Here is a 26,443-nt window from a genome sequence, read left to right as displayed (position 1 = left end):
TTTTTTTTTCGTTTGCGAGCAAACACAATTATTTACATACCTATTGTGTACATTGCCTTATTTAAACTCCACTTATACTGAATATTATAAAAATCATATCCCTTTCCTTTCTTTACCCTTTTTTAGGTTTGTTAGTATGGAACAGACAGACGCAATTATACTCGCATCTATCATAAATACGAATAATAAATAAAACAACGTGTCTTTACTAAATTTGATTTACGTATTACATTCAATATAAATACGCGCAAAACTAATTTATTTGTAAATAAAATAACAAATTATAAACAGGTTGTTCTGGTAATAAAAATTGAAACATAAAAAATGCACAATCATATATTAATCCCATAAAGCAACTCTTCGAATCGTAACGTAACGCATTCGAATCGCGCCTGCATTAATTTATAAAGGTTATGAAGGATTTATGAACGCTGCACCAATTTTGCAGGCAGACGAACGCGAGTGCAAAAATATTTCTATTTATTGAATAAATACGGTAAAGTATGTGATATTACACTAAACGTACGGTTGCGTATCCAATTAATTTTAATATAAATAATTTCCTTAATCTTCCGATAATTATTTCGTACGGGTAATTTTTTGATCCATTTTAATTTTTCATTTCAGTGAAATTTTATAATAATTAAAAGTGAGTTCATTGGTTTTTTTTTGTTTTTTAATTCTTTGTATCATTTTAATTAAATATATTATACTAAAGTCCATTGAAAATTTATCAGTTGAGAAAATATAGCCGCGGTAAAAATAGTAAAATTGCTTTTGTATAAAAATTGCATTTTATTATAGAACTGTGACATATAGGCATATGACTACAATCTTACTTTAAATTCTTATGGCATTTACTACTCTAAAATAATAACATTCTAGTCTTGATAAAAGAATATTAATTTAGAATAATTTTGTTGTTTCAGGTAAAAGTATGAAATGGAGCGAAAATCAAACTTTCAAGAGGTTTTCAATGATACATTTATATTTATTTTAAAAATTTGACAATGAAAAAATTAAAAGAGGAACATGTTGTTATGATGAGATCATAGATAATTTTAAATGCCGGAGTCGAAAGATATGAGACAATGAACAACCTTCTGGGAGCGGCAATAGCGTCGGCCTTACTTCAAATATTTTTCTCCTACTCAGGTAAGAAAATATTATTAAATAAGGAAATCAAAAATTACTCTATTCAAGTAGGCTTCAAAGCACCTTTGTATTGTCGTTTAATAAATTAAAAATTACTTTTGTTTTTAATTAGTAATAGTTTAGGTGAAGCTACTACCCATTCAGAATCTATATTCTGCAGAGAAGAATCGTCAATTATATCGGAATTTAATCTTTTAAAAATAATATAATAGAATATATAGTCTAAAAAAATATTCGTTAACTTTATCTATGTCATTATTCACATATCTATTATATAATAGGTACGTACGATTTAAAGAGTATTAGTATTTCAAAGTATTAAAAACACGAGTGTTCTAAGACATAGTTATATTGATACGAATAATATACATATAAACAAACAAATAATGAGGGTAACATAAAAAATTAAAAATAAGCGGGACCATTCTATATCTATAGATGTATTTGTATTTTTCAAATGTACACACGTAATTGCATTACATACGTCATTTCCATGGATTTTAAATGCAAATAAATAACATTCACGTTGTTTTGATATCTCACTCAGAAAAATAATATATTTAATTTTGCATTATGGCGTACTAAATAGGCAATTTTTTTCCTTTTAAAAAATATTAATTCTATCTTGAAGTTAATAACTTATCATAGTAGGTTTTTCATTGAGTATTATTAGGTAATCAAGGAACGTAAGAATGGACAGACGTGCATCTGTACTTGTCATAAACTTGACCATTATAAAGTAGGATCTACAGCCGTATTAACCATCTACGTTTTATCGAGCTAAAAATAAAAATAAATATTATTGATGTGTGGTAAAAAAGAAAAATAGAATGTTCCGAAAAGTTTAACTACTAATTAAAGATCACACTTTTGACTTTTAAGTGTTTGTTACACATTTTTTATTTAAGCGTCAGAACACTAAAATAGCACACGACTATACATATTTTTGTTATTTATTCCATATACGATTTACTCGGACAACTTCCGTCGTATCGCCTAGTAGAAAATAAAAACTAACCGTGTGGTGTCATGAGACACCAGATAGGAACGAAGTTGCTTATTATAAAATAGGTATTAATTTCAAATTCTATTCGAGGTATAGAGATAATAATTTTCTGGTATACATTTTTATTGTGATTTTTTTATCGATAATAATCAAAAAACCTACTTTACAAAATTATTTTAACACCTTTATTTTATTTACAATGGTTTATAAAATTATATAATAATTTTATCGAATGATATAATTATAGCGAATATCAATAATAATAACAGTCATCACGTAGACTATAGATTAGACACTGTATATCCATCATACATAGACTATCAATAAAAATCTAACGCTTTTTCTTAACGTTACGGACGTTTGTTGCCGGCTAGGGTACCCCTCCGCGACACCCCATAAGGAATTTACTAACAAAATAAGTAAACATTGTGTGTACTCGCAAACGAAAAAAACCGACTTCATTTATATCGACAAGTAATATAACGTAAGTAGACAAAAAAATAGTCAAGTCAACCCGCTATCAAAGATATCTCTAAAAGTCCTTATCAGATCTCGATCAAATTTAAATGAAACCATATTACAAACGCCACAACCTTTGGGTCAAAAGTTCGGAGGTAACATACATTAAAAAAAATACAGTCGAAATTATAACCTTTTTGAAGTGGGTTAAAAATGTATAAATAAATACAATACTCACAAATACTCGTACATTTATACATCAGGTTGATACAAATATACACTCAAACATACACTGAAACAAAGCCATAAAAGAAGATAATATTTTTAAACGACGCCAAAGATTGTGCACGTCTCGCATCAATAGGTTGAGAGTTCCATAAACGATTCACGGTAAAAGATTTATATAGAATGATGACGAACGGGAATGAATTTTTAAAGGTAGATTCAGTTCCACCCAAAGATTGTGATTATACCAAAAGCCTTAAGACTGGAAACGTTCCATTAAATGTGTAGCTGACGAACTGAAAAGAATACAGTAGAGGATTAATGAAGTATAATAACTATCTTATATATTCGTGTCGCGTCGCGTTGCTGCATTTATCGCTCACGTAGGACAACGACTCATGTTTATGTTATACGAGTACTCCTGCAAAAAAATCGAAATGAACGCCAGTTGAAGTTTTGCTTTATACAAACAAAGCGTGTGTTCATATTTTTGAAGACTAAGAACTGAATCTTTAGATTTAAAATATAAACGTCTGATTCTTGGTTAGTCTAGTCTTTTCGTCATAGTGATAGTTAGTCTCAACGCGTCTTGTAGACGCTCATATATGTTTAGTTGCTTCTTGCATTGCACATCATCGAGTACTAAGGTTAATTGTACCGTCATAAGTTTCGCAAAAGCGTGTAGATAAGTATGCAAACACTTTATTACTTACTTACCTGTGGAAAAACATTCAGTTCCTTAAGTTATAAACGTACTACTAAAAGTTTTATCAATATGTTTTGTACTGTATTGTAGGCTGTCAAAATAGAACTAATTTACTTTACTATTATTACCCACGTATTTTAGCATAACAAATTCATTTATTTTGTTGAATATTACTTTTATGTACATGAAAAAAAAATATGAACGCATGAAGTATTACACAAAATATAGTCATATATATAGGCCCTATTACCTCCTTACAATAAATAATAATTCGTTTTTATTATTGCATTCAAGAGTAATACCGATGTATTACCGAAAAAATAAAAAACTTTTCAAAAATATGATAGAAAAACTAACAACAGTATGTGTAAACAATGTTGATTGTTATGAATTATTCTTGAAATAATAAAATTCAATGTAGCCCTGGGCGGTGCAGGTCAATAATGTTCGGTGCCTGAGATATCGGTCGGTGTAAGGATATACTACACTATTACGACAATCTAAGCGGCGACAAAAATATATATTTAATTATATATATACAAATTGATTTTTAATAATGCTAAAACTAATTTTTACTAATGTTTCCTTTAGCATTTACGTAGTATTATTAATTTCGTCGCTCTCAGTTATATGGACCATGAAATTATTGCTGTAACGAAATGACATGTAAATTTAAAATTACCAAGCCCTTTTATATACTCAAATAGTTACATCAACCAAAAAAAAAGTTAAAAAAAAAACTTAAATTTAAATCAATCCAGAAAGGAAGATTTAATAAATGGTCTCAAAAAATTTTGTTACACACGATACACGTCGTAATTTGGTTTTGGTACGTAATAGGTTTAGTTTTATATTGCAAGCGTTTTAATTTTTTATATAATTAGGTATATATTTTAAAGACATTTTTGTCGCAATGGTGTTTGTCGCACTTTCGTCTGTCGCAGTAGTGCTGCATTAGCTCGAGGTCGGCGAGCTGTGAAGAAGACAAGCGTGAGGGTAGAACGGAAGCAGCTGTGTCGTTCGCGTGCTATTTACCAATTTATCACTAAGCTGATTATATATAGGCTCGTTCCTGTGACATGTTTTATGACCTTGTTTGAGCTTCTTTAACTTCACACTTTATTTGTTTTTATTAAAATCTCGTGAAAAGCTTTAAAATTGTATGTGTAATGTCTCTTTAACGATTTCAAATAATTTTGTAGTTTCATATATACAAGGTATGTTTCCATTTATTTTTTTAGGAACTAATCATATATCATACCATAAATAATTGCAAAACTTAGTATGTTTTCTTAATAATATGTTGTTGATGCGAAATTTCTGTTTAATTTTTTTTTACGTAAACCTTTTATTTTAACGCTTATAAAATACATACATTTGAGATTTATTTTAAATATTGTACACAGATGGAAACAGACATAATACGACATAGTAAACGTCATTCACACATATAAAAACCCAAAATTTTAAGAAGTGTGGGCTTATTTCTAAAAAAATCTAACAACGGCGAGCAGCTGGCGAATTAGAGAAAAGCCTGAATGAATGCTCGTGCAACGTACATAAACACGAAAAATAAATTGCATAAAAGTAAACAGGAGTCACAAAAGGCGCACCGCAAATTGTGTTTTCACTGGTAGGTCGGGACCAGGGCGCAGGTGCCTGGCCTTAAGCTCAGGCGGACCGACGCCAAATCCGCATACGACTTTAATTTAACTTTGCTCCACTGAATATTGTTCTTACGCTAAAATTTATAATAATTTTCAGTTATTAAAACACTAACTTCATGACCTAAATTTCCATTTCAATTTTAAATTGGTTCGGTTCGGTTTCTAAAAAGAAGTACTGGATTTTTCTTTTCAAATTTTCAATAGTATGTGGCTATATTTAAACAAAATATGCGATTTAATATCTGTTCCAAATACAGAATTTAAATCTCTTTTCCAATATATACCTAAAACTAATATTTTGGTTTCAAATAATAAAATGGTCATTAGTAATATGTATAATTTCAAATGTTCTATAATCTTTTCCATTGTTTTTGTTACTTGGTGAATTGACTTATGTTTTTTATTCACTTCGCCATTTTAGAATTCCGTATCAAAAGGGTGTCAATATGACCAAGACCCCGGTCTTAGGTCATTATCTCTGTCTGTCTTATCTCTGTCTCTATATTTATCCTTTTGCCTGTAACATAGCTGTACTCTTCGAATTGCAATTGGTAAGGTATATTTCTTACTTCAAATGTTCACAAAGTACGTCTCACTTTAAAAACTTAACTTTTTTCCTCACTTAAGAAAAGTATTTCATCAGTCATCATCATTCATCATTACAGCCTATACAGTCCACTGCTGGACATAGGCCTCCACAAGTTTACGCCAAAAATAACGTGAACTCATGTTTCATCAGTGATTCTTCATAATGTCCGCTTATCAAATTATAGACCTATATGGACTCGATTTGAAAAAGTGTAATTTTTCTAAGACACGGTAATCAGACTACACTATACACACCAGATCAGCTATTTATATTTCCCGATTACATTATTTACCCTAAGTAAGATCCACAATATAGCACTTTTTTTTAAAAGTTAATTATCAGTTTCCTCTGGCCAATCTTACGCAGACATATATAATCTTTATATTGACGGTCGGTAAATTTTTTGTTCAATCTCAAATCGACTCACGTATAAATACTATTTTGTCATTTTGTAAAGTGATAATTATTATACATTATCACATCATCATCACATCAGCCTATCGCAGTCCACTACTGGACAGAGGCCTCCACAAGTTCGAGCCAAAAATGGCGTGAACTCGTGTGTTTTGCCCATAGACACCACGCTGGGCAAGCGGTTTAGTGACCGCAAGGCTAGCTTTATTGCACCGAAGACGCTGCTGCCCGTCTTCGGTCTGTGTAGTTCAAAGCCATTTCAAAAAATTTATTATACATATTTAGTGCGAAATATTCGCACGGGTATAACTAGTAATTAATTAAATTTGTAACACTTGACATATTACAACGGAAGTCACGTAAACCAACTGCAAATTATGTGCTTCGAATAATATATCGAAATCTGAAGTATAATAATTTCAAAATAATCTCTGTATAAAGATTTAAAATGGAATTCTAAGTTTGAGTTTAAGTGTATAATAAATAATAATGATATATAATACTAACTGTATGGCATACAAAAAAAAATGTACACTACAAATAATTTTAGCGATAGCAGTTGTCGAATGCAGTCAAAATATCACAATCGAATTTCTCACGCAGTGTAGTTCAGTTTATATTTTGAGACCACCATCTTACTTCCAAACAGAATGTTTTAAATTTAATTCACTTCTTATGTTAGCTCTTTTGTTCTTATTATATTTATGAAGTATGTTATAAAATAAGAAGTTTTTAAAATGCATTGATAACGTTAATACAAGTATCCTAAATAAGAATATATATAAAATATTTTAAATGTCAATGACAACAATATAAAAAAAATACTGAATATTAATTATAGTAATATAATGTTATTTTAATAAAATAAATACTAAAATTAATGCTATTACGGCACGAATTCGACTAGGAAGAATGTTTAGTTTTTGTCGATGTTGAATGTGAAGTGAGTTTCTTTGATATGATGTTATTAATAAAATAGTCGAGAATAAACACAAAAAAATAAATAATAAAAATGAATATAAATATACAAATATGAAAATATATATAATAATATATATATATACACACCTAACTAGGTTTGTTTCTAGGAATGATAAATATCCAACTGGGTCTGTTAAAAAAATTATACAAATTTTAAATAAAGCATATAAAATGCATTAACGATGGAAAATATGGTAAAATGAGTGATAACTTTCAGTACTCGGTCTCACCTACGCAGAGAAGGATAAGAACTAGAAATTACATGCTAAACATTTTTGGACATAATTATAATTAATCAAAAAGAAATGACAATGACGTTCACGATTTTTGTTATATTATGAAATATTGTAAGCTGTGTGTTTACCTAAAATAAAGAAAAAAATAAAAACGAGTGAGCCTAAGACCACTCAACTAAAGTAAAACTTACTACTTACTATAATCAGTAACTTATATCTCCGTCTCAATTTCCGTTCGCCTCGCCCGATCACACTTTTCGTAACGCTCTCGCCACGCATTCATTATCTTACTCCCCAACTCAAGCATGCCTAAAGAAGTCTTACTTCAATAAAAAAATAAAAAGTATGTATGTATTTCACTTTAATTAATTACTTTCATTTAAAACAAAATTATCGTTACAATATTTTTATAAAATAAGCAATACTATTTTCTAGCAAAAGGTATCCTTTGATTACAAAACATTAGGTTAAATTATGTAACGTACAACGTCCCAAGATTATAATATTCGATAAAATGTGTTTCGTCCGTAAGAGAAAATCCTATTAAGGTGATCGTCGTTACAGATATTGGAAGCACAAATGCAATAGCGCGGAATTTGCATGGACAGGTCAACCGCGATACGGTTTGAATATGAAATACTATGTCAATTCGGACAAGCAAAAATATTGTTTGGTAAAAGGGACAACGTAAAATTCGTTACTATTTTCAAAAGAGATCCAAATAAATTTTTATAAGGTCTGATAAATGTAGTATTTTTGACGAGCGATTATATTAAATCGTCTCATATTACATTAACTTATTTATGACCGTAAAGTTTCGTTTATGACATATTGATATAACATATCTACTGTATTAAAATAATTTGCGTTAAAGGATTCCTTGCAATGCAGACTTGAACGACATGAATCCACCGCAGAATGCACTCGCCATGCATAGAGCATCCAATGCACTGTGAAATAGCCTATTTTCCAAGTGATTTTATTTATTTCATTCGTCAATGAAATTTTCCCTACCATTGCGATTTGCTGTTTTATAAAGTCTCCTTTAACTCAAGATACTACAAACTTAAACCTTTTTAGTAAAATCACTTTAATATGCAACCCATAGCACAAAAAGCGAATGCAGAACTAAATTAAATTACTTTTAATTCTCGAATGCTCACGAACTTACACTATGAATTTAAAATGCACGAATAAGTACGTTCGATGTGTCCCCGAACTATTCTTGTTTCCGTATTGCAAAGATTTCTAGTTCGAACATTTTTGCATACAGTTTAGGGTCTACATTAGATTGTGTTTTGTTGGTGAGATATATCATATGCCCCACTCAAAACGGAAACTGATTCATTTCCGATGCATGGTTGAAGCTCTTTGTGGGATTCGTCGGCTGCGAATTGCTCACGTTTTCAACATTTGATTGCGACATCAATGCTATTGAAATATTGTCGCTCGTTGCTTGATCGTTTTTCGTGCTTACGTCTTGTATTCTATTCCATTCTTTTATATATAAAGTATACGGTATATTGTCATTTTTCGAACAAAATCTAATTCTTTCATAGAAAATAATTTCGTATTCTCTTAGGTAGAGCCAGCGCTCTGTCTTCCAGACTCGGTCGAGAGTTAAGACTACAAAACAGACGCTGACTGGCATCTCCCAGGCGGGCACTTCCCTCCGTCACGTAGCAATCGCGTCTGCAAAATGCAACAATGCATAAGAATTCAATCTTATGTTTGTTTCAGAGCATTTGCAGTGCTAAACGAGTCAAAATGCGGAATAATTTAAAAGTGTTTCTTTTAAGTCTAAACAAATATCCAGAGAACGAATTAAATACAACCGCATAGTAAATTAAATGAAATATGCACGTTTCAATGAATATATAAATTTTAACTGCAGTCTGTTTATATTAAGCGCAGATGTCGTCTATTCTAATTGAAGTAAATTCAAGTAATTCATAGATTTGCTTCAGCGTACTGGCTGTCCCAGGTGTTGTTTTCAGCGGTAAAGTTACTTTAAGCCGCTGTGAGCTGTATTCACTGGGCTCGTAGGCTCGTAAGCTTAGTTAATGTTATCCATGCTCCTGTGTAACGAAGCAATAAAAAAGTCATTAGATATCATTACAGACCCTATTGAACTAACGGTGACGTCAACACTACAATGAAAAGGTTAAAGTAATTTACGAAATCGTTCCAATCACAAACTTTAATTCGTTGTGAAAGCAGTTACTCGAAACATATTATTAACTGAAATAAACGTGAGCGTATTCCATGAGGCAAAAGTTTGTTGAGTAGCATTAAAAGATTAAAAGTCGACAGTTCGCTCAAGCTGTATCGAATCGAAACTGGAAACGATCTCTCGAGTCGACTGCGACATATATTTGCAATGCAGGCGGCGCGTCCGTGGCGAACTTCGCCTGGCGAATGCAAAAATTTAAATTAAAAGCATAAATCAGGCGTGTATCGAGTAAGTTCGAGATTGGTATACATTTCAACTGTACGCTTTGAGATATGTACTGCGATGGATACCGTTTATATATTTGGAAAACTTGCTACTCCAGCTATTACTTTGTTTAGCTAGAGGTTGATGCATTGCGACATAAACTGTTATCAAATTAAGCATTAATTACAGCTTTGTTAAAACAATAATTATCCACCATCTCGTAAGTGAGAATATCTTGTTACAAGAAAAGCTACTTCTCAGATAATTACGGCATAAGAATTTCATTTTACGTATTTTTGAATTAATTGCTTCGAAATATTATGAGTATCATAATTCTATAATCTTAATTAAGAGAACTTCAGAACACTCAAATTAGAAATTTTAATCTCCTGAAAATCCGTCTCTCGTGAGTTGGTGGAGTCCGTGAAGTTGAAATATTTACGTTTTTAAGGTAAAAATTATTCGTGTTTTAATATTATCTCTGCTTTGAAGTGGTGAGTCGCGGAAAGTTGGCACAATCATAATAAAATTAAGTAAATTTACGAGTAGGTAGTACGTACTTAAGAATTATACTTATTTAGTTTATTATTATGACTTTAAACAAGTAGCACGAATTTCAAATAAATAAAACAGAGTAAATATTTTTTCACATTGTTTGTTTGTGAAAAGACGGCGTAATAATCGACATTATAATGATTTGTGAACCATTGAAGTCTTCAACATCGCCCTTTCAATAGAAACGTTTTGTTTCAAATAAAAACCGCTTTTCCGCTTCAGTGGCTTATTTATTTCATTTCATTACAATGAAATGACGAAAAAGAATAAATGTACAGGCTTTACAAAGTCATCGAGACTCCGTCATATAGCGTAGACGTATATTTAAAAGGAGAAATCTTTTTATTTTTTATTCTTCGTTGTTGATTTTATCTGAAATTAAAAATTGAACTAAAATAAAAATCTGTGTGTGCTTATTATAGAAAAACATCGGCAGCATTTTCATGGATTTTTGTCTGTAGTAAACCTTGTAATTATGTCATATTTTTTTTAAACGTCAATTACTCGTATATTTCTAAAACTCGATCAAATTGAGAACAACAAATATTATGTAACACCAGTCTTATTAAATATAAAATATGCTTCAATAAATTTGTGACTTTATTAAACTTTTTAACATCTTTAAGTTGGAAAATGTAAATTGTATTAGGACAAAGGTTACAAGAAATGTTAAGAGCAATGTTCATAATGAGAGTGCAGTTAATTAGACTTGGTTTGATTGTAGCCGTGAGCGGCGTCAGCTGGGAGGAATGGTGGACCTACGACGGCATTTCAGGTGAGTGGCGCATTTTCATATTACATTACATTGTAAATATATAATAATACTCTCACATATAAGATCGAAAAATTATAAACGTTTACAAATTATTTGGCATAAAGGAAAACTATATAATTTATACAATGTCACATTCATTGTTACAGCAGAGAGTTAAAATGGAAATAAAAGTAAACGCTTAGCTATTCCATTGAATAAATCACTCATCTAGTTTGGTGGGAAAACTATTATTGTATTTAAAACATAAATCATAACGTCTTTTAAACATCACCGTGATATTAAATTAATACGGTCCTCTCTTACTGGATAGTGGCAGCCTTTTTTACAAAAATACATAGACAGCTGGTGACGAGGTTTCGTGATCTTTAAGAGATCTAACAGATAACAAATCTGACAATACTGTAAAATAATATTTTGTGATTTTTGACAATTCAATATTTGTTAAATATTTATGTGTCATTATGCAAAATATATGTGTCCCGGTCGACTAATTATGAAGTTATGTAATCGTGAAAATATGATTCAAAGTTGTCTGAGCGTCATCTTGCTGTACCCACTGTTCAATATTGAGCTCAATCATTCGACTAATTGACATTTCAACTATTGTTTTTTTTTTGTAACAAAAGGCTTGGTTTTCCAAATAGGCACTATTTTAACTAAATGTATCTGGCATACATATGCAATAATGACACAATTATAAAGTCCCTATATTCTATCAGATTAGGTCTAATTTCATTATTACCCTACTAGACACAGAAAAGTATTCAAAATATTAACATCAAAATCCCTAATATAAGACCATTTATTATTTATTACTTTAACAACCTAAGCTCGTAACAGAGTGATTAAGTACACACCAAATAACTCTAATTGTACCGGCCAGTCGTTGTTGCAAATCAGAATACATTAACAATATGTTCGAACTAATAAATATTACATTACTAACCGAATAAAAACTGCGTGTAAGTCCACTGCTGGTTGAGAACACCCATCATAAAGGGACAGTGTGAAAATTAAAATTTCCTATAATAATTAATGTTTCCTAAAACTAATACTATTAACTTTTGTTCAACTCCTATGTCCTGTCACTAATGCTAAATATAAAACTAAAATAACAGAATCAAGTTACAATTCAACACAAACACAGAACTAATAATTCCAAAAAAAATAATAATAACCATGCAGAGAAAATCACGATGTAATTCTGTTTCTAAATATATAAATTATTCGCCAGGAGTATCACCTAGAGAGTTTGAATTAATAACACAGAAACTTGCAACAGAGCAACAATATGAGCTCGACAACAGATAGACTTCTATATTTATCATCGCTATACTACATACATTTATGAGAAATTAAACAATCTATTCTATTATAATGTACAATACTGTAACTGCTTGTATTTTCCTACTTTTAGACAAATTCTCCTTTAGTGTTTAGTTTTTGTAAACTAGGTAATCTAAGTCTCTTCTTGTTCTGTATAAATGCTTCACTGTGATTGAAGGATAAACATATCTCCGTATTTCTACCGAGATATACAAGCATCTTTACAATATTTTCGTGATTACGAAATACAAGACATTTTTAACTGTAGCTCTTAAAAATTAGCACTCCGATTAGCAATCTGCAGTTTCGAGTTAGTACTGCATTCTCTCGATTACGAGTAAAATATGTATTCTTGCTTTTTTTGTCTATTGAGCCATCTCAGTGCTTAAATCCGCGTTAAATGACTTCTGAATTCAACAACCATTTACAAATTTACTATAGAATTCGTACCAATATTTTTGGCACCGAAGAAAATACACATTCTTACGTCCACATTTCATTCATTTAAGACGATTAACTTTCGGTCGAAAAATTTAAGGTACGGAATTTATGGTCCATTTCACGTATGTTGATTTTGGGTAATGTGGTCTCACACTGAAAATCTCAATCGAACGACCTACCCCAAACCCGCAAATATTTCGTTTGTGAACCGTATCAATTTCTCTGCGCCGATAACATTTTTGCCAGTTTACGTGACATGAAATTTATACGGGCGATTTATCTTGCATTCATATTGCGTTACTCGCAAAATTGTGAGGTGTGTTATCATATCATTCTGCTACAGATATTTCGTATTATAGCCTTACTTGAATTTTATCATGCGAATTTTTCTGTAAAATTTTTAAACCCAGTATCCGTACCTTTTGGTCTGCTTGCCAATTGTTAGTGTTTAAAATATTTAACACGTACACTAGCATTGTACGGTAAGTTGTAGCTCCCATATTCCACTTAAATGGAATTAGTTATTCGTCTCGTTGGAAATACAAGCTTTATCATGAAAATTATATTATTTATTTAACTCGTATTCTTACATGAGATACTTTGAATGTATAGTATAGTTTACTTGCTAAATATTTTTATATATATTTAATTCGAGACTTGGGTTTCTATTTAATTAACATATTATAATAATACAGTAGATATCGTTTGTCAGATCTTATAATAAAAAAAACCTACTTGATTATTTTTTTTTTTTTAATTATTTAGGTGTTAGAAAGCCGTTTTAGGAAGTTATTCGGAAATTAATTAATAAATTAATTTCTCATTATAAGTCGTAAAAGAAAGTATAATTATAAATATCGATGGTTTTTGATGTTTTGTAAACAAAACCAAGTTAACCGGTTTAATAAATAATATTACTAGATATTATATTATATATAATTGACCTAACCAAATAGTTGCTAGAAGTGATACGGTAATACTACAAGCTCTTAATAGATGCGTTCTAGAGTAATCCATCGAGTCTAAACCAGAATAATACGACCTTCGCAATACAACTAAAAGAGAAAAGGTCAATTTGCGGGAAGAATTCATACACGAAGAGTTTCGTATCAATATGGTTATTAAATCATCCTAAAAACGTCGAAAATATGATTGTATGTACCACGCTCTTAAATACTCAATATTCCTAGTTAGGGATACATAAATGTTTATAAAATAAAAGTTAAAGTTTTAGGCGTAGGTATATCAGATGTATCTTAGATGAACAGACGGATAACAGTGTGTAAGGTGAGTACGGTATGGTAAGTCAGATTACTGAACTCTTAACAAAAACCATTTTGTAAAGAGGGCCTACCCCTTCGGTTCATTGTCTAAAAATATGTAGTCCATACGCCATAACATATGCCTTATAAACACTTTAATTCTTTAGATAAATGCTTAATACGAGAAACGAAATATTTATTTATATAGGAAAGAAATTAAATTTTTTAGTTGTTAGAAAATTTTCGTTAGTAATTACAATAAATACAGTTATCAAGAATTACGGTAAGCATAGAACTTCATAGCGAAATAATAGCCTTAAATGTCATCACCAGTAAAAATGCCAGAGATGTCCAAACTAGTTCATCATAATATAAAAGAAATATATAAAAACATCTTGATTAGCAGGTAAAGTCTTAAATCGATGTTGCGTGCGCACAGGCCCCATCTCTTCTAATATTTGCTTGGCCCATTAGTAATCGTGCTTACGATACTTTGCCTCACTCCTTTTTTGATAACATTTGCTATGGCAATTACCGCGATATATATATATATATATATATATATATATATATATATATATATATATATATTCTTTCATATATATATATATATATATATTTATATATATATATATATATTCTTTATTGGTAAAATAACTTGTAATATGGCAAAATAAGTCGATGTATGTCTCGTATTGATTTCATAATATTTAGGATTGGTCAATAGTTTTTGTTTTATTCTTTGAGTCTCAGTACAATATTTTATAAGCTTCAACTTTCTTCAGTTAATAGAATGTATATTGACAACATTATTTTAAATCATACCCGAAATCTTAAAAGGTCTTAGGGTATTTAAAGTTACAGATATATTTACTCACCCAAATTATTCTAATAATATTTTTTAAATATAAAGAATTATACAAACATGTAATATTTACGTAAATCGTTGTAATTAGTTTTTAAAAATAGGTTAGGAAGGTAGTAAGCAGATTGCGGCCACATTTCCTCTAATATTGTAGTGAGAACACTGTCGCTGACGTAATTACAGTTTTTATCCACAGCTACGTGAACGTTGCCAAAAACTGTGGCATAGGGGTTAAAGGTTATAAGTAAAGTTGCCTCAACTACTGCGTGGGATAAAGCAGTGTTATATCAATTAATCAATTATAGTAAATTAATACTTTAGTAAATATTTTTAGTAATAATAGAATCAATAAGGATTAAGCTTTTCTTAAAACAACACTAAAACTGAAGAATAAAATTGGTAATGATTTTTAAATATACCTATTTTCGAAGGTCTAGCAAATCAAGAATAACATTTTATATAAATTTATTATTTGTTATATTTTGAACCTTTATACAGTTTCTATTATCATGTATTACTTAAAAAACACTTTATAAAACTTATAAGATACAAAAAACAAAATTAAAAACCCATTTTTTTTTCAAAATCCAATCAACGTAGCATAGAAAAGTAATGGAATTCTTTGGCTCCTTTTTATCTTTCATTAAAGCAACGCCAAAAAATCACACTCAACACGAGCCATAAAGTAGGCGTGACCGCAACCACTGCGCTGGCTTACTCGTGCAATTTTCAAGGTCATAAATAATAAAAACGTGAACGCTATCCAAAGCACTTTGGCCACTTTCGTGCAGTTTTCTCCATATTGAAATACCGAATATAAACGTTAACTTGATTTTTATGGTCCTCGTTGAATAAAGCAATTATGAAATTTATTAATTTTTCCATAATGTTACTATTTTGGATAATAATATGAAACTATAAGAAAATTCACCAAATTCATGACGAACAACCTGGTTACCGAGATTTATCATGGTACACGCTTTAGGTGTTGGTATGTGTTCTAGTTTACATTTCCTACTTTAGGCATCGTACCAGTCACAACATCCGTAATTAGGTATATATTTTTTCACGCAGTTGTCCATCTCAGAGATGGCATCTCTTTCTTGCCGTTTGTATAACAAATTTACTCACATTCGTATGCGCCACTATCGAAACCTTAATAACTTTTATAATATTTATTATTGCATTATATTTTGTTGGCCTCTAATGCAACATATATCATCTGTAGAAACCTGTTAAGATGTCCTCCTTAAAACATCTACTTACTGATTTTATATCATACTACCCCGCAAACGTTGTTTTGCCTTATATTTTATTAACCTTCTCAATCCCAACCCCCACCCCTTATAACTTAAGGGACCGAAAAATAGATTTTGGCCGATTCTCAGACCTACCTGATATGCACACAAAATTTCATGAGAATCGGCCTAGCCATTTCGGAGAAGTTTAACTACAAACACCACGACACAAGAATTTTATATGTTAGATGTTAGATAAGAATAATTGTCACTTACCCCATAACAAACGTATTATTTATAGATACATTTAATTGCTTGCGGTGTCCAATGCGAATGTGCCTTTATGAGCCTTTGTCGGTATAATAATTAAGTGAACATTTTGGTTTCAACTGATTACAACGACCTGCGTATGCATGAAACACGCCGGATACACAGAATATGTCATGTCGAACACCAACAATTTGATGACATACCTATTTTATAATAATTACTACCTTTGAATTTGTGTTGATATTAAACAATTTAATATTCAAATTATATGCGACAATAAGGTAGATGTTATAAAATCAAAAACTTTATATAGAATCTAATTTGTATCTTAGTTATGGTGTTTTTTTTTCTCATTTAAAATAATCTAGCCGTTATTTAATAAGCATTTCGTTTTAGGCTTATTTTACATTGGCAATGTATGCCGACGGAACTTTGTTACTAAGAATCTGTTATCTACGTATGCATATCTATCCTTCTATCTCAGAGTTATTTCTTTATTATTTTAACATATAGACACCATTTTTTTTAAGAATATTATTATAACTGCGATATCTTAATAAATATTTACCAACAAATGGTCTGTGATTAAAATTAAATAAATTATAAAATTTAAAATTACTTTTAATAATATTAAAATTAAATTATTTAAGATTACTGTTAAACCGAAATTTCCGACAACAATTATACGGTAGTGCGGAATCTTTTGGAATGAATCTGGCTTAAATTTGGCCGTTTTGTATTTGACATATGTAATAATAAATTGTCATAATAATTAATAATTTGGACAAAACACTATACTTAGTAAGTAATATTTACTAAGCCGAAAAAAAACTCTTTTAAGTAAATAATGATTTTATAGTTAAAAAACCAGACAATTTTTATTTCCCTTATTTTTTTTCCTAAGGCAATTAATAATTCTCCTCATCAAAATTGACAATACTCGCAGATCAGACGAGCGTCTACAATTAACAAATTTTATATTAATAAATTTCTTAAATCCCACAGGACCGGCGTTTTGGGGTCTCATCAACCCCGAGTGGTCGCTATGCAACAAAGGTCGCAGGCAGTCTCCGGTCAACCTCGAACCAGAAAAGCTGCTCTTCGATCCCAATCTTCGATTTTTGCATATAGATAAACATAGAGTGAGATTTTTTTATCTTCCTTAGACAACCTTAGCTACGATAACCTTGAAATATTGTACATATTTAAAACCTTAACCTTTAAATGAACATTACTCATTTGTATTCATAACTCTAACTTTATGATTCAAGAAGCTCGCCTATAAATTTGTCATTATTAATGTACAATAAAAATAAAAAACTTTTCTGATAAAATAAATATTGATGATATACCATATAACTGTACTTTTTTATAATGTCTGGCTATGTAATGCTCAGTTTTACGGCCAGACTTATGAGACTGAATTTTATGTAGTTTTTACAATGAATATTTTGAAAATCAAGTTTTAAGTCAAAAAACATCCACGTAACATCACATACTTCTTATATTTGTATAAGTTTATACAGCAATCCTCTTGCTAACGAACAAAAAATCTTGATTACTACAAAAGACTGAAAGCAGAAACTTACAAATAGAATGTCTGCGAAGGTCAATTATGAGTTGTGCAAAAGTTTTTTAGTTTTTGGCCCTTCACAAACAATATTTACCTGTTGACTGTAAATGCTTATTTTTTAATAAAACATCTTGTGTTACAATAGTATACACACGTAAATATCATATGCCTAATAATCATAAATAAATTCCTCAACAGATAAACGGCTTAATAAGTAACACGGGTCATTCAGTCATCTTCACCGTGGAGAATGAAACTCGTCACCACATCAACATCACCGGCGGGCCACTTTCCTATAAATATCAATTTCACGAAATCCACATCCACTACGGGCTACACGACCAGTTCGGTTCAGAACATGCAATCAATGGATACTCATTTCCTGCAGAGGTTTGTTTTAATGTGAAATATTAAAAAATATTAAGTTAATAGTTAAACATATGTTTAATGGTTACCACTTTTTCTATTACAGTAAGTAAACGTCAATATATAAGAAATCACTTTCGGTGATAATTATCACTAAAGTGATCACCTTACTTAGTTTTCTTTCTTTTGCAAAGAATTTAAATAAAAGTTAAATATATAAATGTTCACACGTACATGTAATTTAATTTATGATGTTAAAAAAATACGAACAATTGAACTTAAATTTTACCCTCTTCCAGCTACGTCAATAGAAACATTGTTAAAAAGAATGAAATTAATTGCAGTATGAGTTTTTTTTTCATATTTTTACTTCTTCTTTAATTAAATATCGATTTAAGTATGTGTCAAAATTTTCAATTGATCTGGCAAATGATTACGCAAATGTTTTTAAAAGTCAAATTGTATTTTAAATTTTAATAAGTATATTCGTACAAAGAGTGAAAACGTTAACGGTGATTATATAATTATAATTTAATTATATTATACTAGAAGAAGTACATAAGTATATATAAATAAATAAAATGTGTGTTTAAAGATCACCTAATGTCACTCAACAATTTGTCAGTTTTAATCCTTATAACGAATATTATTATTGAAAAAAAAATTATTACTGATATATTCATGAAATTATTTTAAGAACGTTTAGACACTTTGTAATCACCGCTACTTGGATAATAAGTATGGAATTTTTTACATGCAAAGTTCGTTACTTTTTGAATTTCATTAAGAAAAGTGCACACATTTAAATATAATACGTATAGAGTTACTGTTAAATCTATAGGTTTATTGTATTTGTTCTGACTCAGTCCAATAAAATTAAACGCAGGCTGGTCGAACACGATATCCCCTTCGATATAATTAGTCTATATCTATGGCGATATTGCAGTCACGTCCAAGTTTCAGCAAGCAAACAGGGGGAAGATGCGCTCTAATTGATTGCAGAACACGTATGCAAACATAACCTATAATAAATATGCCTCTAAATTATGTTCTACGCTAACACACGATGGACTCACGCAACTCACTATACAAACGTATTAAGTTTATATAATTTCTTAATAACCTATTTTGTAATGACAGGTTAATTTCACATAGTTTTACCAGTTTTAGCTTGCTCTCAGTAACGATTAAGGTGGTGCGTGCTACGACGGGCTAGTAAAATAAACATTGTATTAAGGCCTCACATGTTCACTACTCATAAACAACCTAAGCTATCAAAATAAAACAACGTTTCATTATGCACGTCTCAGCTAATTTATTTGAAAAAACGTTCCAAGGATTAACTGGATAATATGGAAGAATTTTTGTATAAAGTTAACAAAGAAGTCGTAACAGATGTTTTCACACATAGGCCGTGCGTTACCCTCGAGGCATCCAAATCCCTAATGTAATCCCGAAGAACGACTACGAGTCAATTCAAGCGTGCCTGCCTCCTGTTTATTTATGTGACAAATTCTTACACAGCCACGTTAAATCCAAAATCATGTGCTCATTCTTGAAAGGATATATTTTGTATACTTTTTATCTCTGATCCTTTTTTATTTAAGAAATTACTTATTGAACCTGTTTTATATACAGAGTGTTCGATTCCAAAGTGCGTTCCTTCAAATGGAGGGTTCTGTAGGTGTAATATAAAGCGTTATGCGTGAACAAAATATTCCTAACTTATTTTTAAATACTAATTACAAAAAAAAGAACTGCGTATTTTTTTTTTCTCGTAGAATACTATTCATTGTAAATTATAGGCTAGCTTACTCGCTCATTGAACGGTTATGCAGAAGTAATACCTTGCCAGAGTAGCTCGTACATCAAGACAAAGTGAAATTTCCACGTGAAATACATTCCACGTTAACGTATGATCTTTAAAACCTACAGAACCCACGATTTGAAGGAACATACTTAGAAGTCGACCACTGTATATTTTACGCGGTACACTACTAAAATTTTATCAAACAATTTTACTACGAAAAAACGCAATGGGCTTGTGTGTGTATAATATTATGAAACATATACATACATTCTAAGTTTTATATCGTAAACAAGGATATTTTCGTACAGTTAGTAAAAATTATATTTACATTTGTTCCAGATTCAAATATTTGGTTTCAATTCACAACTTTATTCGAACTTCTCGGAAGCTCTACATAAAGCTCAAGGAATTGTTTCTATATCTCTTCTATTGCAGGTGAGCATCTTTACATCTACATGCACTAAAAGTATATCAGTTACAAACATATAACTATATTAATTTATAGCTATACCTTTTCATTTGTGTATTTATTTCTTTACATTTAACTTTATAATATAACAACTAACCGTTATTTTTTCCGTATGTAGTTTCTCAACGGTTTCTTAAAAAGTAATGGATACACACTACTCCATTCATCGTGAGTGACATTTTTGACTCGTTTTAGGTATTATTGAAAGTAAATTTCGCAAGAGTAATATATAAAAAATTATTAATAATAATTTATCGATTATCTATAAACAGTGAAATGTGGTTTAACGCTGTTATCGGTGAGCTGTTATCAACGAGGCCGCACCTACCCACGGCTTCCACCCAAACTAGGGTAGTTAATTAAGTAAATTGGTATTTTCTGCGCGGCATTGGATTAGCCGCTGGAGCTATTAGTTCAAATTAAGAACTGTCTAAACTATGATACAAAAATATGGATCGTTTTACGACACTGTTTACTTCGATACTTATAATAAGTTAATATTCTTATGACAAATTAATCAAATGTTTTTATGTCATATACGTTAAATATTTTTCGTATCTCCTGTGTTCTTTATATTATACTAACATGTTTATAATTTTACTATTTAAAATTTACTATTTCTTTTTATTCTGAAATATCTCCATTTCGAAGAAAAAGTTGATCCATATTTTTAAAATGTATCAAGCATTTAAATTTGTCATTCTGATAATTATTAAAATATTGGATTTTGTGTCGATATTACTCCTATTGTTTATTCGCTTAGTAACGGAACAGTACCTATAAAGATGGTTACGCCATCTATCGAATGGTTATACTTATTAATTTGCGATTAGTCAGTCACTATCTTTGTTATCTGTTTTGCAGGCTAGTTAAACAATAAAAACTGTTATTATTTAAATGTTCTTATTCTGATTATTATTTGTTGATGTACTGTTCTAATTTTCTGATTAGTCAATCGCCATCTTTGTCATGTATTGGCGGGATTGTTGTCCTATAATAAATATGATAATTTGTAAGTGAAGAAGCAGATATTATTAAATTATCGTGCAGCTAGCGTTGCTGCTCGATAAGTAGCGTGTGATTAGTCATATCGTATTCAATGTAGTTATAAGTATATGTGAATGAATAACTATAGATTTGAAGTGAGAAATAAATGTTTCGTTGAGTGTTCTCAGTCGTGTTCTACACGCGTTTTATTCTTTACTAACGGCAAATATAAGAACTTTCATAGCGCTCAAATTAGGAATGACTGAAATGCAATGCGTATATTTGCCACACAAACTTGGAAACAATTTGTGTGTAGTCTCAAGGTGCGAATCTAAATTGTGACATTAGTACCTACCGTATACTCTAACATTAAGTATGTTGGACTTACCTTTAATGTATAATGCTGTCGAACGATTTCATTATTTGTTTTATATTATTTTATTTAAATAATCTTAACTTACTGATAAATATATTTTTTCAATAAGAAAATGTAAGCAATATTAAAGCATTAAAATCCTAATTCAAACTTGTAATAAGTACTCACTAGTAAAAAATATTTAAATATAATTATATACTTCAATAATAAATATACACAGCGTTATATTTATAATATAACTTATTCCACATAGAATAAAGCAGCAAGACGTACGCTGTAATTCTAGCCCTTGTAAACTAGGCACCTAGCCGTTTTTAATTAAAGGCCTAGCAGAATATACAGCTATTACTGAGACACGCTTGCGTGAATCTAGATCAATTAGAAGCGTGAATTTTATGCTGTTTGCTAGACAGTTTTCTGATAGCAAAGAATCTATCCGAATGTTTACGATTATTTAATGAGGGGTGACTGTTGTCCCAGGGAGTTGGCGAGCACGTTCATATCCCCAAGCTTGCACGCTATATGAAACATGCAAAAGCAAGCGATTTTCACTCTGATATCCAATGAGATAGCTATGTACCCTGCTCTAAACTTGTTTAACTAATAATGGAATCTACTTCGGTTTATTTACAAGACAAATTCATGATACTTTGTTTGTTTTCTCCAAGTTCAACATTAACACTAAGAGCGATCATTGCGTTTGCTTTAATGTAATTAGTTCAATCCAATATCATATTCAATATGCAATTAATAATGTAAATTGTATATATCAGTAATCATTTCTTATCTAAATTATCTGTAAATTAAGCTATAACATATTATTGATCCTTATTTGAAGTTTAATATACCATTATTTTTACAGCTTGGAGATTTATCTAATCCAGAATTAAGAATATTGACTGAAGAATTAGAAAACATAAAATATGGAGGTATATTAAAAGTTATAAATGTCATTTATATTACTACTGTGCTTATTTTAATATTTAATACAATAATATAATATAACATTCAGTACATATTTGTATAATATAAATTAAACATTTTATTTTGTAGAGGCAACTTTCGAAACATAATATTTTTGTAAGACGTTGAAACTAAGGCTGGAATGTAACTCAACAATAATATATCTTTAGGGGCCGAGATGCCAGTCAACCGTCTGTCTGTCCGAGGTCTGTTGCCGGACACGGACTATTATATGACATACGAGGGCTCTACGACTGCGCCCGCCTGCTACGAGACTGTTACGTGGATCATTATTAACAAACCTATTTACATCACTAAGCAGCAGGTTAGTTGCTTCTCAAGTTATTAGAGATATACCAATCGAGTAGTGTTCAATAAATCCATGCTATTTTGTATTTTACATTGAATTTGACAATGCCCAATTGCTTGAGTTTAAATATTAGAATAAAAATATATACCAAAACATAATAGTCATATAAAAAAGCTCTTGAAATTAGTTTTGTGTTTCATCTTTAGTGAACTAACGACTAACCTATCATATTTATTATATTGACACAAATTAAGTTATTTTCATAATTGCATAACAAAATGCAATGACTAAGTTTCTATGATACCTTACAAAGACACTCAATTTTCCGTCTCCCAAAAGAATAAATTTATTATAATTTATAAGGTCACGGCAATTATTTTTATAACGCCCGTATGATTTTGTACTAGTACATAGTCGAACCCCTATACTTGAAGCGGTAAAATTTTAGCATACGGTTGCTACGTTTATTCGCGCCGGTACTTGTTAATCAAACTGAAAATCTATTCAGTGCTCATATTTGCATACATCTGGTATAACGGTAATAATATTCATAAGCAAACACCTGACTGCAGTTCATGCTTAATTTAAAATTAAGAATAGCATATACGCCATAATTAGCTTACTAACATTTGCGACACGTCTATATATTCGTAATGTGTTATAACAGTGAAATATTACAAACTAAACAAAGAATACATTTTCATTTCGGTAAAATTTCTATTTCATGACTTTTAAAATAAACGCAGAGACCTCCAAATAAAAATAAATTATATTCTCATCTATTTTAAATTGTACCCACATACCTATATCATTCATCATCATTATAGTAATATTACCTTCTAAATTATTTTTCTTCGTCATTTAGGTGATAGTAACACAGACTTGCGAAATTTCTAGTACTACACAACCAACGACAGCAGAACCTAAGCAACACTATCCTATTCTAATAAAATGTTATAAAATAATGAATATAATAATTATTATGTAATGTTAATAGACACTTCTAAATACTAGTTGGTAAAGGTTTTGAAATGAGTACTTTTAAATTAGGGGCAGCTTAATGAAAATATTTAATCAGATAAAGTATGAGTAGACATACATAGCCACCCACTGACACATCTAGCATGTGCCGCGTCCGTGAACCGGCCCACAGTCGAGTCAGTTGAGGCCAGCGTAATAACATTTTCATTTGTGCTCACGCTACAATAAACAACTCACGTCCCTCGCCTTTAGACAAAGACTCCGCCGTGAATTATGTACGTGTTAAAAGTAAACTGAAACTGCCGCGCTGTATGGCTGTTATTATAAATCATTGTTTATGTTTTCCGTTTGTTGCTGGGGAAATTAGGTAACAGTTGAAACTATGAAACCTTGCGGTTGATTCGCGAAATATCTTGGGTTTATAATTTTATTACTTTTCAATTTCAAAATAGTAGAAATTTAAAGCCGTGTGTATCCAGAAATACAGTCCGGTGCAGCTTGTGAATTTCAAACTCAAAACATGAATTGAAATTTATTTTTATTGTAATAAAGTAATAATAGAGTTATGAAGAATTTATCGTTGAAGTCATTTCAGCAGTACAATTCTTAGCTTTTAGGCGCTGTCTATAATCACAATCAAACGGTTTAATACGGCGTAAACAGCGATGAGAATGATAGCAGCTCGCGTGCACCGGGCCCGTTAATCCCGCCGCGTCTGATATACCAACACTACTACGTATAAAAGAAGTTTCAATTTACCTGAAATCGTTTTATTTCTGAAATACAAATGAGTTTTAAAACAATAACGCCCGTATTCTGAACAACTTTAGATGTACTATGTATATATATTTGCGAATGTATATTGATTAACTTATATAATCTATTGAAATTTCTCGTAAAGGTATTAATTTTATTTCACTTCTGTCATTATTTCATTAACTTAAAAATGGAAACTATGTTACACTGAGTTAGTTTACAAAACAGAAATTTATACTTCCATGAACAAATCATTAACATATAACACAAACAGAGCCATGGAAAGCGCTTTAGTAAATTTGAAAAGTTAGCCAGTGTTCCACTAACTATGTGGTTAATTAAATTTATTTGTAACTTTAGCTGCACGCCCTAAGGCGATTGATGCAAGGCGACGCGAGGCACCCAAAGGCTCCTCTAGGGAACAACTTCCGACCTCCGCAACCGCTACACCACAGGGCAGTACGGACAAATATCGACTTTGATTTAAGCAAGGTACGAAACACTTATTTCAATTATGTAATATGCATAAATTTTTGTTTGAGTATACTTATATTATTCTTTTTCAGTATCCCGGTAAGACTTGTCCTAGTATGCATCGAGATATGCATTACAAAGGTATGTTTCCACATTTTTGTATCTAATATAATAATACTTTATAATAATTGAGTTTGATGTTATAAAAACATCAAACTCAATTATTATAAAGTACTAATTGTGCCTCGAGGTTTTTCGCCCGTTTATTCGAGGAAAAAATAGCCATTTGCATTCCTTGATAAATGAGCTATCCAACACAAAAATAATTTTTCAATTCGTACCAGCAGCTTAAACAAACAAACATACTTTTCAGCTTTATAATATTAGTATAGATAAATTTCTGTCCTTTTGATTGTTAGTTCATTCGTTTAAATATAGATAAATGTATACAATATAATTAAATATACACTTCCATGTATAAAAATTGTTATTTAACATTTTCATTTAAAAGACATTTTTTTTTATAAATAGATGTACACACACATGCTAATTTAAAACTTGTGTCATTGCACATTTGTGCGATAGACAACATGCTGCATATGTGTGTACGTATAAATTCAAAATACTATTACAGCAGAACTCAAATCAATATATAGGTACCTCAATATTCAAGCGAGTCTACGAAATACGTCGTATTAATTTTCCTATTTCCATTTCAGCAAAAAGTTGGACACAGTATTGAAGAAATATTCTGCAATCGTAGACATATAT

At 30.4% G+C, this 26,443-nt stretch overlaps 1 protein-coding gene across 1 annotated transcript; it reads left to right on the top strand.

Annotated features, from left to right (window-relative positions):
* Positions 1-11,096: 11,096 nt before the first annotated feature.
* On the top strand, positions 11,097-26,414 carry LOC123669884 (carbonic anhydrase-related protein 10). The gene is made up of 9 exons (XM_045603405.1): positions 11,097-11,205; positions 17,613-17,749; positions 18,379-18,570; positions 20,696-20,791; positions 23,051-23,117; positions 23,322-23,476; positions 25,559-25,690; positions 25,765-25,813; positions 26,392-26,414. The coding sequence occupies exons 1-9, from the start codon at positions 11,097-11,099 to the stop codon at positions 26,412-26,414; spliced, it is 960 nt and encodes a 319-aa protein (XP_045459361.1).
* Positions 26,415-26,443: the final 29 nt, after the last annotated feature.

Source organism: Melitaea cinxia, chromosome 4 (genome assembly GCF_905220565.1).
Source record: "Melitaea cinxia chromosome 4, ilMelCinx1.1, whole genome shotgun sequence".
NCBI lineage: Eukaryota > Metazoa > Arthropoda > Insecta > Lepidoptera > Nymphalidae > Melitaea > Melitaea cinxia.
This window is presented reverse-complemented; position numbering and strand designations above follow the sequence as displayed.

Bases quoted from the DNA above. Each gene is read 5' to 3' on its own strand.
- LOC123669884 (XM_045603405.1), top strand. From the start codon at position 11,097: ATGTTAAGAGCAATGTTCATAATGAGAGTGCAGTTAATTAGACTTGGT. The intron at 18,571-20,695 runs GTTTGTTTTAAT...CATTTGTTCCAG, and splicing joins GATACTCATTTCCTGCAGAG to ATTCAAATATTTGGTTTCAA. The intron at 20,792-23,050 runs GTGAGCATCTTT...TTATTTTTACAG, and splicing joins CTATATCTCTTCTATTGCAG to CTTGGAGATTTATCTAATCC.